This window comes from Balaenoptera ricei, chromosome 6 (assembly GCF_028023285.1).
Source record: "Balaenoptera ricei isolate mBalRic1 chromosome 6, mBalRic1.hap2, whole genome shotgun sequence".
Lineage (NCBI taxonomy): Eukaryota > Metazoa > Chordata > Mammalia > Artiodactyla > Balaenopteridae > Balaenoptera > Balaenoptera ricei.
The window spans coordinates 54,941,548-54,955,170 of NC_082644.1; the positions used below are offsets into that span (position 1 = coordinate 54,941,548).

The 13,623-nt window shown below is 36.9% G+C and overlaps 1 protein-coding gene across 3 annotated transcripts in view; it reads right to left on the reverse strand.

Moving 5' to 3' along the window:
- The window catches only part of ADAMTSL1 (ADAMTS like 1), a 755,395-nt gene that overhangs the window by 357,328 nt on the left and 384,444 nt on the right, over positions 1 to 13,623 (reverse strand). For all 3 annotated transcript variants that reach the window (XM_059924671.1, XM_059924670.1, XM_059924669.1), the window contains exon 4: positions 8,838 to 9,074. In XM_059924671.1, the coding sequence (XP_059780654.1) occupies positions 8,838 to 8,861 (24 nt within the window). In that variant the 5' untranslated portion in view covers positions 8,862 to 9,074. The remainder of the gene's footprint in view (positions 1 to 8,837; positions 9,075 to 13,623) is intronic.

Here is a 13,623-nt window from a genome sequence, read left to right on the forward strand (position 1 = left end):
ATGCGTGATGCACTCTGCAAACTAAACAGCACGAAAAATAATAACATTTGAAAGTTTTTTTCTAAATTAGATTCACACTGCCTTCATCTACCTCACTGAATCTCTTTGGGAAAACAAAATCCTTGATCTTGTCTTTCCCAGTACACACTGAATTTCAAAGGAAAAATTAAATAGATATAACTTTCAAAAAGTTTTTCTGTGAAAGCTATAGAAAGAAGCATTTATGTATCTGTGTGCTTGTGTGTGTGACGTATGTTAAGCAATAAAACTGTAAAAGTGCTTATTTAAAAAACAACAAAAGAGCACAAAAAATAAAGTTATTATAAAATTTTAAAAAAGAAGGGTTTCTGCCCCACAAATTGAATATCAAGATGAAAAATATTCTCATATGGCCAAGAAATCCTTTCCATGAGTAGAGATGATACAGGAATAAATAAAGGACCCAACTGGGGTGGCAGGAAGGAGATAGTTTGAGACGAATGAATCCCTACGGAGTGTCACTTTCTCTATCTCTTAGCTATTCAAATAGAGAGGATACGTTAAGGAACTACAGTCATTTGACTTCAGTTTTTCCCAAAAGTGACAGACGCTTAAGTTGACTTGTTAACTAACTAGCATGTGATCACAGAAAAGGTTAACCTGACAAATTTTTAATCATACATAAACAGGACAGTGACCATATCAACTTGATGGAATCACACCATTCACTTAAGAAGACGTAAGAGGGAGGAAGAAAGGATGTGAATTCACTGAGTGACAATCACATGGCAGATGGTGTGCTATACATACAGCATCTCCTCATCCCTCGTACCGCCCCAAACCAATGCCTGGCCCTTCTCTTATGTTCTACACCCCAGTGAACAGCAGCAACATGCTTTGCTCAAACTAGAAGCCAGAGCATTGTCTTCAACTCTCAATTTTTCTCTCCTATTATATTTCACCAGTCACCAAGTCCAGGGACTCTATCTCCTGATTTGTTTTGAAATCCCCCCTTTTATTCCCACTACCAATTTTGGGTCCTTTCTAATCCATTGCCCTCAATGCAGATAGAGCACTCTTCCTAACATACATGTTTCACTTTATCTTGCATCTGTTTGAATTACTTCACTGGCACTCTTTGTCTCTCAATATTACAAACCCCAAGCTTGTTAATATAGCTTATGTAGCTCCTTATGACACAGGTCCTGACAACCTCTCTAGCCCTTTATTTCTTCACTCTCCTTCTTCAATTCTAGGCGCTAGTTAGGTCTTTCCAGCTATCTCTTCCTCTGAGCATTTCTTGATTCCATGTTTGGTCAAATATTCCTTCTACTTATGACAGTCTAAATTTCTCCCACTCTGGTTCCTACAAACTATTCAAAATTATATGTATATATATACATGTATGTATGTATGTATGTATATGCATATATGAATATGTTTGTACTATGTACAAATAAACTGGGATGTGTGCTATTGTGGGTTGCAGTGTGTCCCCCAGAAAAGATATGTTGAAGTTATAACCCCCAGTGCCTGTGAGTGTGATCTTATTTGGAAATAGATCTTTGCAGATATAATCAAGTTAAGATGAGGTCATACTCGGGCTTCCCTGGTGGCGCAGTGGTTAAGAATCTGCCTGCCAATGCAGGGGACACAAGCATTGGCAGGCAGATTCGAGCCCTGGTCCGGGAAGATCCCACATGCCACGAAGCAACTAAGCCCGTGCACCACAACTACTGAGCCTGCGCTCTAGAGCCCGTGAGCCACAACTACCGAGCCCGCATGCCACAACTACTGAAGCCCGTGCTCCTAGAGCCTGCGCTCTGCAACAAGAGAAGCCACCGCAATGAGATGCCCACACACCACGACGAAGAGTAGCTCCTGCTCGACGCAACTAAAGAAAGCCTGTGTGTAGCAATGAAGACCCAATGCAGCCAAAAATAAATAAATTAAAAAAAAAAAAGATGAGGTCATACTCAATTAGAACTGGCCAGAAGCCAATATCACTGGTGTCCTTATAAGAAGAGAAAAGAGAGACGTTGGGAGAAAAATGCCATGTAAAGACAGAGACATACACAGACCCAGAGGGGAGGAGGCCACGTGAAGATGTAGGCCTAGGCTGACAGCCACCACTAGAAGTTATGAAGAGGCAAAGAGAGATTATACTCAGAGCCTCAGAGGAAGCATCGCTCTGATGACACATTGATTTTGGACTTTTAGCCTCTAGAATTGTGGGAGAATAAATTTCTCTTGTTTCAAGCCACCCAGTAACAAAAGCTACCATGTAAAGAAATCTGGGCTTTCTTTATCCTGATGGTGATAGAATGCAATTGAAATGATTCAAGCAGATAAGAAATGAAGTCAGATCTGTATTTTAGAAAGGAAACTCCTGTTTTCACTGTAAACTCCTGTTCACAGTTAGGTGAATATAGTATAGGGGTAATAGTATACTTTCCTTTACACTTGACTCATCTCCCCTTAGAGCGTCAGTTCAGGGAGGGCAGGGACTGTGTTTTCTTTCCTGTCCATTCATGTATTTCCAGGATCTAGCACACTGCTAATTCTTAAGTAAATATTTATTAAACAAACAAACAAACTGAATTTTTCACAATAGCCCTACAAAGGTACCATTCCTGAGGGATGATATTTAACTCTGTAAGCTCAGTACCCACCAGATTATCGGGAGAACAGATAAACAATGTTCAGAAACTAAGTAATTTGTTAAAATTCAACTAGTAGGCAGTAAAGCAGTTCATTTCATCTTTACTGTGTCACGCAAAGGGGTGAAAAAGAAAGATGATGCATTAAATCTCTGAAGCAATGTCATGCTTCCATGTGGAATTAGATTACAAAACACAGAAGGAAAAACAGCCAAGTCCGTGTTTCTGACATCACTACCTTTAGAATACCTGGTAGACATTTGATAGTAGTGACTTAGGTCACAGACAGAGATGGAGAAATAAGCATTCCACTCAATTCGTTTCAAACTACTCACCATAGGAATTATTAAAAACGTAAAGAACTTCTTTGTTAGAGCTGTGGTTCATTTTAGTGTCACCACAGTATAAACCTCAAAACTCCATGATCCAATTTATTGCTTATTTCTTTATTGTATTATTCATTTTACAGCAACATTATATGAGGCATTACTGGAAAGGAATTCACCTTTTCCTTTTCGAAATGCCTTGTTTTCTGACACAGCACTGTGCAGTACTATAAATATGCAGATTCATTAAAAAAGAGCTGGCTTATAATTGCACTTTGTCTTTTGATGTATGTATATTAGGTAACAACTGATGAATTTCATTAATTATGAAATAAAACACACTTTTCTGTATTTGACTTCAAAATAACCTCAAAATTATTTTTAACAGCAGCACATGTTCTATCTGTAAATTTATGCTACTCTTTTTTTATATTTAAAACAGAAACAGGCTTTGTGCTTTATAACAAATATAAATGGGGTAATTTGGATAATGAAAATAAATGAATAACAGCAGCACTAATAGAGCTGATCCTATTTGCAATGGCTCATTAACTCTGTACAGGATGCAATTCACTGCCCTGGATCAGGAGTTGATAATGGTGCAGCATGGAGCTATTAGCAAAGAAGGGTGCAACAGGAAATTAACAGAAGGTCTGTTCATTCGCTGGGAAGTCAGGATCCCCTTTAGCATGTATAACCACTTTAAACCATGCACTCAAAAAGGCCATAAAGAGGGAAAAGTCAACGAAATGATTTGAGTACTACTCCTACCACAAGCTAGTACCGATCAAGCTCATAGTAAGCACTTCAATGCAGTTGATCACTTAACCCTCACGGCAATCCTATCAGGTAGTTCCAGATACTATCCTCAAGAAACTGAGCCTCAAGAACTTGCTCAAAGTCATACATTAGTGAGTGGTGGAGCTTAGATTCAAACCCAGGCATGATGACTCTAGAGCATTCGCTCTTAACTCTTCATGGATGACAAATTGCCTTCCTGGCTCTGCTTTATCCCCAACTTCATCGAGTCTAGAATGATCATGAGCAAATAAAAAGCCCAGTGTTTCTCAGTCTGAGATGTAAGGTGGGGAGACACATCAACACAGGTACCCCTTGGGGACAATGCTCAGATTCTAGCGGGGATGTCAAGGGGAGGATGTGGTTTGAAAAGACATTCACTAAACCTATTGTCTCCATGTGTAAATGACAGAATTCAAGCTGGACAAGGTTTTGGCCTGTGGGAGAGGCTGAAGAAACAACACAGGGGGCATAGTTAAAAAATGCTGGTAAACAGTGACATTCTCTGACCTCTAGTCTGCCATTAACTAGCTGGAAGATCCTGGGAAAATCGCATAACCTAGCACAGCAATATTTCTCAGGGCTGGACTAGATGATCGCAAAGGTAGTGCTTTCACTCTTAGTAACAATTTCTGTGCTCTGGAGAAAGAATGAAAAATAAGTACAGGGTCGTAACTTTCTCATAAGGCAAACGATATTCAATTTAAAGGTTTGTCCTTCATTCTGAAATCAGGTTCTTATTGCTTTCTTGTTATTAAAACTTCATTTATGAAATGATGGTGAAAGTCCATGAGAGAAGGTCTCCTTTTCCTTTTGAATGTTCTTAGCAGAATAAGAAGTAGGTTACTTTATCTCATTCTATAAACTTTTTTGAATTGTTACAGGGTTATGAAGTTCCACACAGGGAACCACTACATTAATATATTTTGCAATTCAAAATGTTCAGGGTACTCTACTTTTCCACAGCACTTGACAGTTTATTAAGCATTTCACATGAATTATCTCTCACTTGGTGCTCTGCAGTCTGCGAGATAATCTTATTTTGCGGAGTAAAAATAGAATTTAGGAAGGGTAAGCAACTTGATCAAGATTACACAGATCAGTAAAGAAAATCCAGATTGTAATCTGTATCTTGTGACTTTAAATGCTATCTGCTTTCTAATCGGCGAGTGGTTCATAAATCTGGCCAAACACTAGGGTCATAGGGAGAGTGTTTTAAAAACATCAAATGGATAAACCTGAATTTCTGGAGGATCTTTTAAGAGCCCTCCAAGGGATTCTGGAGGGCAGTCAAGTTTGGGGACCAGTACTCAACATCACACTGCCTCTGTCCAGCTAGCCTCACCAGGAAGAATAGGGGCTTTGGAGTCAGAGCTGGGTATTTCTGAGCGAGTCCTATAATATACCTGAGCCTCAGTCCTTCATCTGTGAAATAAGGATAATGCCACCTAATATGCAGAGTTGTAAATATTTTAAAAAATATACGTAAAGTGCCTAGATATGGTAGTTACTAAAAAATGGAGGATATTTTATTATTATTATTACTACTACTATTAGAGTGAATATACTGCCTAATAATACGATGCCTAATATTACTGAATAAGGTATCTCTTATAAGTAGCAATGATTCTAGAATTTTCCTGAAGCAAATTCACTACAAATACAGATAACCCCCTCATTTATGACTTTTGGAACTGTCTGCAGGTCCCAGTTCCCTCCTCTGTGAAATAGTTATATTTGTAAATTGCTAAAGTATCTTTTGATTCTAAAAGTCAAAGTTTCCATAATTTTATTTAAGAGTTAAAGCCTCAGATGGTTTTGAGGAAGTGGATTTTAGTTGAGTATTAAACAGGCATAACTGAAATAATTGGTACTTAAAAATGACAAATCTCTTAGTTACGCTGCCATTTTCTACCAAGGTAAGACTATGCCCAAAGCTAGACATCTGCTTCTCTACAGTTTATAATTTATATCTGTCTAGCATCAAAAATATTTGAAGCAGCTTACCAACAAAAAGTGATAATAAGACAACAATGAAGCCAGTGAAAGAGCTGACAATTCCCCCAAAATGGGGTAGAAAAGGAAGAGAAGGGAAAATGGGGCAGAGGAGATGACTTTTTTCAGGAAGCCAGGAGAAGCTCTTTATAAAAACTGTACATTTAAGTTAGCGTTAAGATTTTTGACAGTGTTTTTAAGATAATGAACATAAGACTTCTTAATGTTTCTTACCAAAGACCACAAATGCTAATCACCAATATACAGATGCAACCTAAATAAAGGAACTTTTTTCTAAGTAGGATGGAATTTACGTATGTCCACTCTTTCAAGGTAGCAGTGAGTGCTTTTCTTTTGTTGACTAACCTCACTCTTGTCCTTCTGAAAAAGTATATACTGCATTTAAGTATTCCATCGTTATTCCTCTATCATTTTTTTGTGGATAAGGAAAAATTTTTAATTGTTTTGATAATGTCAAACTTGTTATTGGCAAAGCCAAGTAAATCTTTAGGATTGTTATCCATTTGGGAAAACTTCTATCATATTCCTCTCTCACCTTGCTGTCTTTCTCTCACATTGCTGTCTTTCTGCTCCTTCCCTCCTTTTCATAAAAGTCAAGTCGTTTTTAATCATAAAAAAAGGCCATTATGGTAATGGTAGCAAGGATCTAAAAATGATATCACTTAAATTCATATTAAGTGGTAGTTTTTGATTCCTGAGCATGATTAATTTGATTTTTTTTTTTTTAACAACTATTCCCCTGCTCTGATTATAGTCAAAATGAAAACTCCTTCTTGGTTTTAGACAGCGTTTCCTTTCTGTTCCTGCTGTCACTGGCCTGGCCCAAGGTTCATGCTTCTCCTCACCTTGGCTGCTCTAAGATCCTCCTTTTCAGCTGGTCTCTTTGCCTCCAGCGTCCTGTAAGTGGTCCAAGCTCCACTTCAAGCATCCTGTAACTGCAGCTATATTCATCTTTCTAAAGCAGAGCTAGGGTTATGTCTATTCTCCACTAAAACTCTTTCTTCGCCACCCACTGCTGATCATGGTCTTGTCTGCCATTTCAAGACACCATGATTTTCTCCCAAAATACCTCTCTCTCTTTACTGAGAGATCATGGTCTTGTCTGCCATTTCAAGACACCATGATTTTCTCCCAAAATACCTCTCTCTCCTTACTGAGTACCTGGGGGGTATCCTGCTCTCTGGCCAAACTACTTGTTAGAATCTAAATGCAATCCGAACTCTTCCATCCCTTTACCTTACTATTGCCTCTAACAAGACAAATAAATGAAGAAAAGAATAATAACTAATTACAATTTCTAGGTACGTCACCATTCTATTCAGATATTCTCTAATTTACATTTGTCCCCAAATCTAACAGGTCACACTTATAAGAATCTAAGTTGAGGAGGCATGATTATTCTTGCTTCAGTTGCCAAGGTACATGAAGCCAGCTGGCGGGGTTAGTCTAGGAAAAAAAGAGGCCACATTGAATTCCCATGCAGCAGAAACAAATGAAACCTAATTTACTGGCCAATCTTGTTTATTTTGGTTCATTCATCAGTATAATATAGTACCCACGACTTTGGACTAGATATCAGGGAACGTGAAATTTAATCCCATTTCTTCCATGACCAACCATATAACTTTCAGAAAATCACACAACTTTTCTGGTCCCTGGTTTTTTCTCATTTACAAAATGGAAATCTGTCTTTCTTTGTTCAAACACTACACATACGTAAGAAATTATTATTATATTTGCCATTCCCTACAACGTAGTCCCTTTCTGTATATATTTGCTTTACAATTCTCTGTCATTCCCAAAGCTTTTGTAGATTCCATAATTACATCTCAACACCACTGAGAGTTCTAGAGAAGGAAGCAAATACCAAGTATCACAAATGATTCAAATATACGGCTTTTTAGGATGTTGATTAGATCACCTCTTAGGCCTTTCCTAGCTTTAAAATAGTAAAATAGTTACAGATATGTAAACATCACTCCATCCTCCTATCTAAGAAGTGCTTGGACTTGTCACAGTTTGTCTCATGATTCTAGACCTCATGAAGGTTTAGTATGTCTGTCTCTCTCTCATCTACACAGAACCTTGTAGGACGTCTCATACCTCTTGTAGTCATTCACACTACAGCTATTCCTTTTACATCTGAAAACAGATTTAGCTTTTAAATAAACACGTGAATTTGAAACAACAAATTACTGAAACACATTTTAAGTTTATTCTTATATGGCTAGTTGTGATATCAGAAATTCTGAAGAGAGAAAAATTTCAACCAATGTCTTCTTGGGAGAGGCAAAGATTCCCAAATTGTCTACTACGTGAAATTTAAAAGTATAATGGTCAAGTATAGCACACAGGAAACTGTAGCAACTGCTTGCTCCAAAAACTAGGCTGGTCATCCTAATCGAAAGCATAGACTGAAATCAAGATGGCAAACGTATTAACTCTCCCTCACCTTACTAACTCCCTACCTAAAGTAGACATTGAAAAACTGATACCAGAAATCAAATCTCTTTGCTCTCCCTGTTAAAGATTTACCTGGCTGAATTCGACCTAGTTGACACTGCCATGCCTTTTCCTACAATTTGTCTAAATTTTCAGCATAACTGTAGTCATGATAGAGAAGCAACAAGTTCTCGTACAGTGTACGTGGAGATTTTAGAGCCAATCTCACCTGAGCGATTCTGAAGCTCTAAGTAAATGAAAGTTGATGCCTCTGAATACAGATACACACACACACACACACCCCCCACATTATTTCAGGGACAACCAAGGTAGAGGTAATTTCAGAGTCTAGTACAAAAAGTGATACACAATATTGAAGAATTTTGGTTCTTCTATATTGAAGTGAGACTCAAAGGAAAGAAGAAACTCTAGTCCACTTTTCCTTAACACATAATACAGCTCTTGTAGTTTTAACTGAAGCTGAACCTCAATTTTCAAATGGGTCATCATTTGTAAACTCTAGAAAAAGTAACACTGATTCAGATAGCAGGACTACACAGAAGCTACTGACACAAAACCCTCTGGAAAAATAGAATGAGAAGAAGCCAGCACTTACTTGGCACAAACCACTGATGCACATATCCAAAGATTCTGTGTAGCAGCGAGTCCCATCTAAGACTTTAGGTGCAAGTTCAACAACGAGGGCTGTTCCTTTGGCCTGGCACTTGAGGGAACATGGGTTGTCAGGGTCGTTAGACACAGGAAGCCATTCATAAAACTGGCCATGGTGCTTGACATCATTATGAGCTGAGCACTGCTGCGCTCGGAAATCACCTGCTTCTGGTGGGCAGTCCTGGAGAAGAAAAAGAGGGAAGGGAGAAGCACAGGTTAGGAGAACAGCCTCAGACAGAAAACTAGAGCAGCTATGTGCTCCAGGTCTTAGGAAACAAAGCAAATGTTCTGTCATTACAGATGGACACTCCCATAGCATCTGAAAGGTTATATGATTATTTGGCCCTCAGAAGGTAGAGATTTGAGAAAAGTCATCACCTTGAAATATATTTTCTGATAGAAGTGAAATGGGAAAGAAACCAGCTTGAAATAGATCTGATGGATACTAGTTGGGAAAGTAAGCACCTTGAAATATATTTTTTCAAAGATGTTTATTTGTCCATGGATTCCCTCCACATTGCAACGTCATTTTTATTTCCTTGTAATTTAAGTAGAACTGAGTATAGTCACAGGGTTAGTTAAAAGTATCACTGTCATTTTCCGTTCTGATACCAAAAGCTATGATAAAATGTTATTTTAGAAACTAGGAGAAAAAGTTTTGATGATTTTGTTCAAAATTTTTTTGTGGGGTTGTTTGTGCGTTTTTTTCTAAAACAGTATACTTAGGCTACACAGTATCCAGAATTAAACATGGAGACCAAAATAGAGAAAACAGCATTTACACCTGAATTTCTTTAGCTTCAGGCAGCATGGCTGAATGTTTTGGACTTTCTCCTCAGATGGGAGTTGGATGCAATATGGTGGGTCTCTATGGGCCTACGTTTCCTTGTGTTTAGAACAGAGGCAATGATAATACTCAGCTCTCAAGGTCATAGTGAGAATTTTATGAGCTTTTGTTGGCCAAATACTGGCACAAGGAAGACAGACAGTACATGGTAGCTATTACTGTGATTATTTAATGAAGCCACTGAAGAGAAAGTGTTGTTGGAGAATTAGGAAAGCCTCTGAATTTGAATTTGAAATCACACTGGCTGAGACCAGCAGAAAACAAGAATGTTTTACATGTATATTTTATAAATGGAATTTTAAAATGTAAAACCATAACTAACCATGGCTATTATCTAATAAATGATAAACTTTAGTGAAAACAATTATGATTTAATTTAAAAAAGATAAATATCACCTATCCCTCCGAGAAGCTTTTTGATAAGTAGGTCTATTTTATTGTACCTGCATTCAGATTAGGATTTATTATGGAAGATTGTAGAATATCCATCTACAAGGATGGATATTAATGACAGGGAAGTCTTTCATTAAAATTTTTTATCTTAAATAATGAATTTTCATGTGGCCTTTTAGCAGTTCCTGATTACTACGTTATCACTTTTAAGAGTTCTCTTTTACAAGGTTTCTTCCTCTGAAAATCTGTTTACATTTAAATAAACACTGTGAGAATAACATTATGCTATTTTATAAAATGAAATCCTGACTCTTTCCTCAAATTTCAGTGTTACTATTAAGTAGCATATAAGGCTTTAATATTTCAGAAAGCATAAATTCTTCCTAGGCAAAATGGATGTAAACAATTACTTATTTCAGTTGAAATTAAACTAGCTCAAAATACAATATAAATTCTGAAAGGCATTTTATTGTTAGTATCATATATGTTCTCAGAGTGAATAAAATGTAGTACTAAAGGAAAAGAATACATTTTATTTATTCTTTAAACAAATAAAGTATACATGGGTACCCAACAAGGCTTAAGTGATTTTGAATACTGTCTGAAAAAAATTTAAAGATCATTAAACCAGTCAATAAGTGTGTGTTACACTTTGTTGTGATAGTTAGTTGTTTGTTGTAAGAAATAAAACAAAACTCACAATCTGCAAACCTATGCTATAAATCACAAAACAGGTAAACTGTACTATGCAACACAAACTATCTGAACTCAAATGTTTTAACCCCATCTCCTTTCAGACGATGTGTTCCAAGATAAGAACACAAACAAATTTAACATTAATTATTCAAGAACTTACATTCCAAAGGCAAGACCACAACTTGCCCAGTTTACAAATCCTACCATTCTCCAACTAGACCTCATTTACTAGCTTCTGTCCTGAAATGACCCTGTAATTAACTACAGCCCCAAACTCTACAAGTCTTCTTCCCTAAATTCCCCCATCTGAGAAACTACAGACTGTCAGGGTGCTTCTTCCCCTTGTTTAGCAAGTTTAATGAAACCAGCTTTATATGATTAACACGTTTCCCTGGTGGCCGCTGCATGGGGGCTTCCACAGTTGAACTGATAGTTTAATTAATAATTTTTAAATAAAGTATTTTCAGTTTCATGATACCTGTCATTCCAAGAGTCAGCTGATTACTCAGTAGTACAGAAGAAATACTGAAGTGAACTCAATAAAGCAGAATACGGAGCAAACTGTTTAGAATGGTCCCAAACTTTCCTCATAATTACTTTTACCTTCTTTTTCTATAAATAAAAGTGAATCAGCTATAAGGGAATTTCAGGGTCAGGTTGAATCAACCTCTGCATTAAGTAAGAAGGATAATATATAATTAAGAGACCTTTGCATATGAACCTGAGATACTTTTCTGCATTTATCCAATTGCAAGAAAGGAGTGTCAATTACATCTTAAAATTGATGTTACATCATCTTAGTACAGACATAAAACTCCCACAGAATCTCTTATGAGTCCCTTCTGTTCAACAAAACGTGTTGAGTCTTCCCACCTTTACTAAAATAAATAAGACTGAAAGTCAGTCAAAAGTAAAATTACTAAAAAGTGAAGCTAAACTATTAAGACTTTTTGGTTTTCTTTTCAGTGACAAAAAAGTAGACATATATAAACACATCACAGAGAATTAACAGGCAGACAGATGTTCCTGTTTGCCATTCACCTATATCTACTAGCTCTGAGAACACCTGCTACAGGTTTTATAAACTTTCACAACTGGAGAAATGTCTCTGAGAATAATAATGCTTGCGAACACCTTTACTCACTTTTTTCACTATGGTCTTTCCTCCTGCCCCTACTTCTGTAGGGGTGGGAATATATATTTTGCTAAATTGAGAATGCACTTAAAACCTGGAGTTCAACGTTGGAAACTGAACTTGAACCTTCTTAATGTTTGAGTTTATTTGTACTTGGCAAAATGCAACTTCCTGTTTTAAGAAAAAGAACTTAAGAGGGCTTATAAAACAGGTTCAGAAAGCTTCTTGGACATCAAATCGCTCTTACAAAATAACGTTTTCATGATTTAAGTGTAAATGAATCAGAAACATATGAATCAAATTTCCCTTGAAATACACATGTTTAAAAATTAAGGGAAGAAGGATTTGGCAAACGCTTCTTTTGTTGAACCCAAAACATCTCAAGCATAGTTCAAGACACTCACTGAACTCCTGATGCATCTGGAATCACCCAGCTGCAGGAGTGGAAACTCAAGCAAAGTCATCATAGTTTCTTGTCCCACAAGTATCATAATAATAATAATTACAATAACTCTTACTTGTATAGAGATTCATCATGTACAAAGTTTTTAGTTTTGAATTATAATTTGATGCGTGAAACCACTATAGTTCTTGATCCTCCTTAAAGTTAGACTTAGAAACTGATGACCTAACTGCTTTGAAAAATATTTAACATCCTATCCTGGGCATCATCTTTGAAATATCTCATAGGTAGTAATGATGAAGACAAATAAAATTGCTGAAAATTCTCATAGCTATTTGAACTAAACACAACCCCCACCAAGAACCTGGCAAAAAAAAATGGTGTGGGAAAGACGCTCTGGACTAAAGACCCCCAACTTTCAGCCAGAAACACTGTCCAGTAGAAACAGAGCAAGAGAGAGCAAAGGAATGCATTTCTTGGCCTTCTGTCTATTTCCAACTAACTGTAATGCCTGACGATTGACAACTCTGTGTCAGGCTACTGAGCTAGGGCTTCCTCACTCTGAAAAAAAAAAATATTTTATTTAACATAGTCAGATGATCCCATGAATTACTGCATTTAGCCATTTAATACAATATAATACTTTTTCTCTCCAATTTTAAAGCACTCAATCCTAACCATGTCAGAGTTTTCTTCTTTAAAAGCACAAAAATAAAAGCTGACCTTTAATGTACTCCCATTATAATTCATGAAGTCCGTGGAGTTCTGCCATAAATGAATCCAATTCAAAACATTTTCTGGTTAATTAACTAGCCAGTGGGAAAGATAAGATGGATCCCAGATGTCCCCTGATGATGACAGGTGGATCAGATTACACTGTGGGACAAAAGAGGGTCAAGCTTCCCAGAGTTTACTCACTGGGTGAAATGTAGAAGATTATAATCTCAGCAGCTAAGGTGGTAGCATCAGAAAGGCTTTTAAAATGGTTCTGAAAAAATATAGATTCAGGGTCAGGAGAAACATAACTTTTTCTCTTTTTAAAGATGACATTTTCCTCCCTGAGGGATACCCTTCTACCTCTACCTCTACCCTTCTGCTCTACCTCTATCCGGTGGTTGGCCTTTTCTCCTAATTTTGCTGTTTCATTGAAATTATTATACGAGTGCCATGGTAGAGATGCCATATTCTGATTCTTTGGTTTTATTTATAAAGTCAATATTAATACCTGATAGTATCAAGAAAATACTGGAAATTAT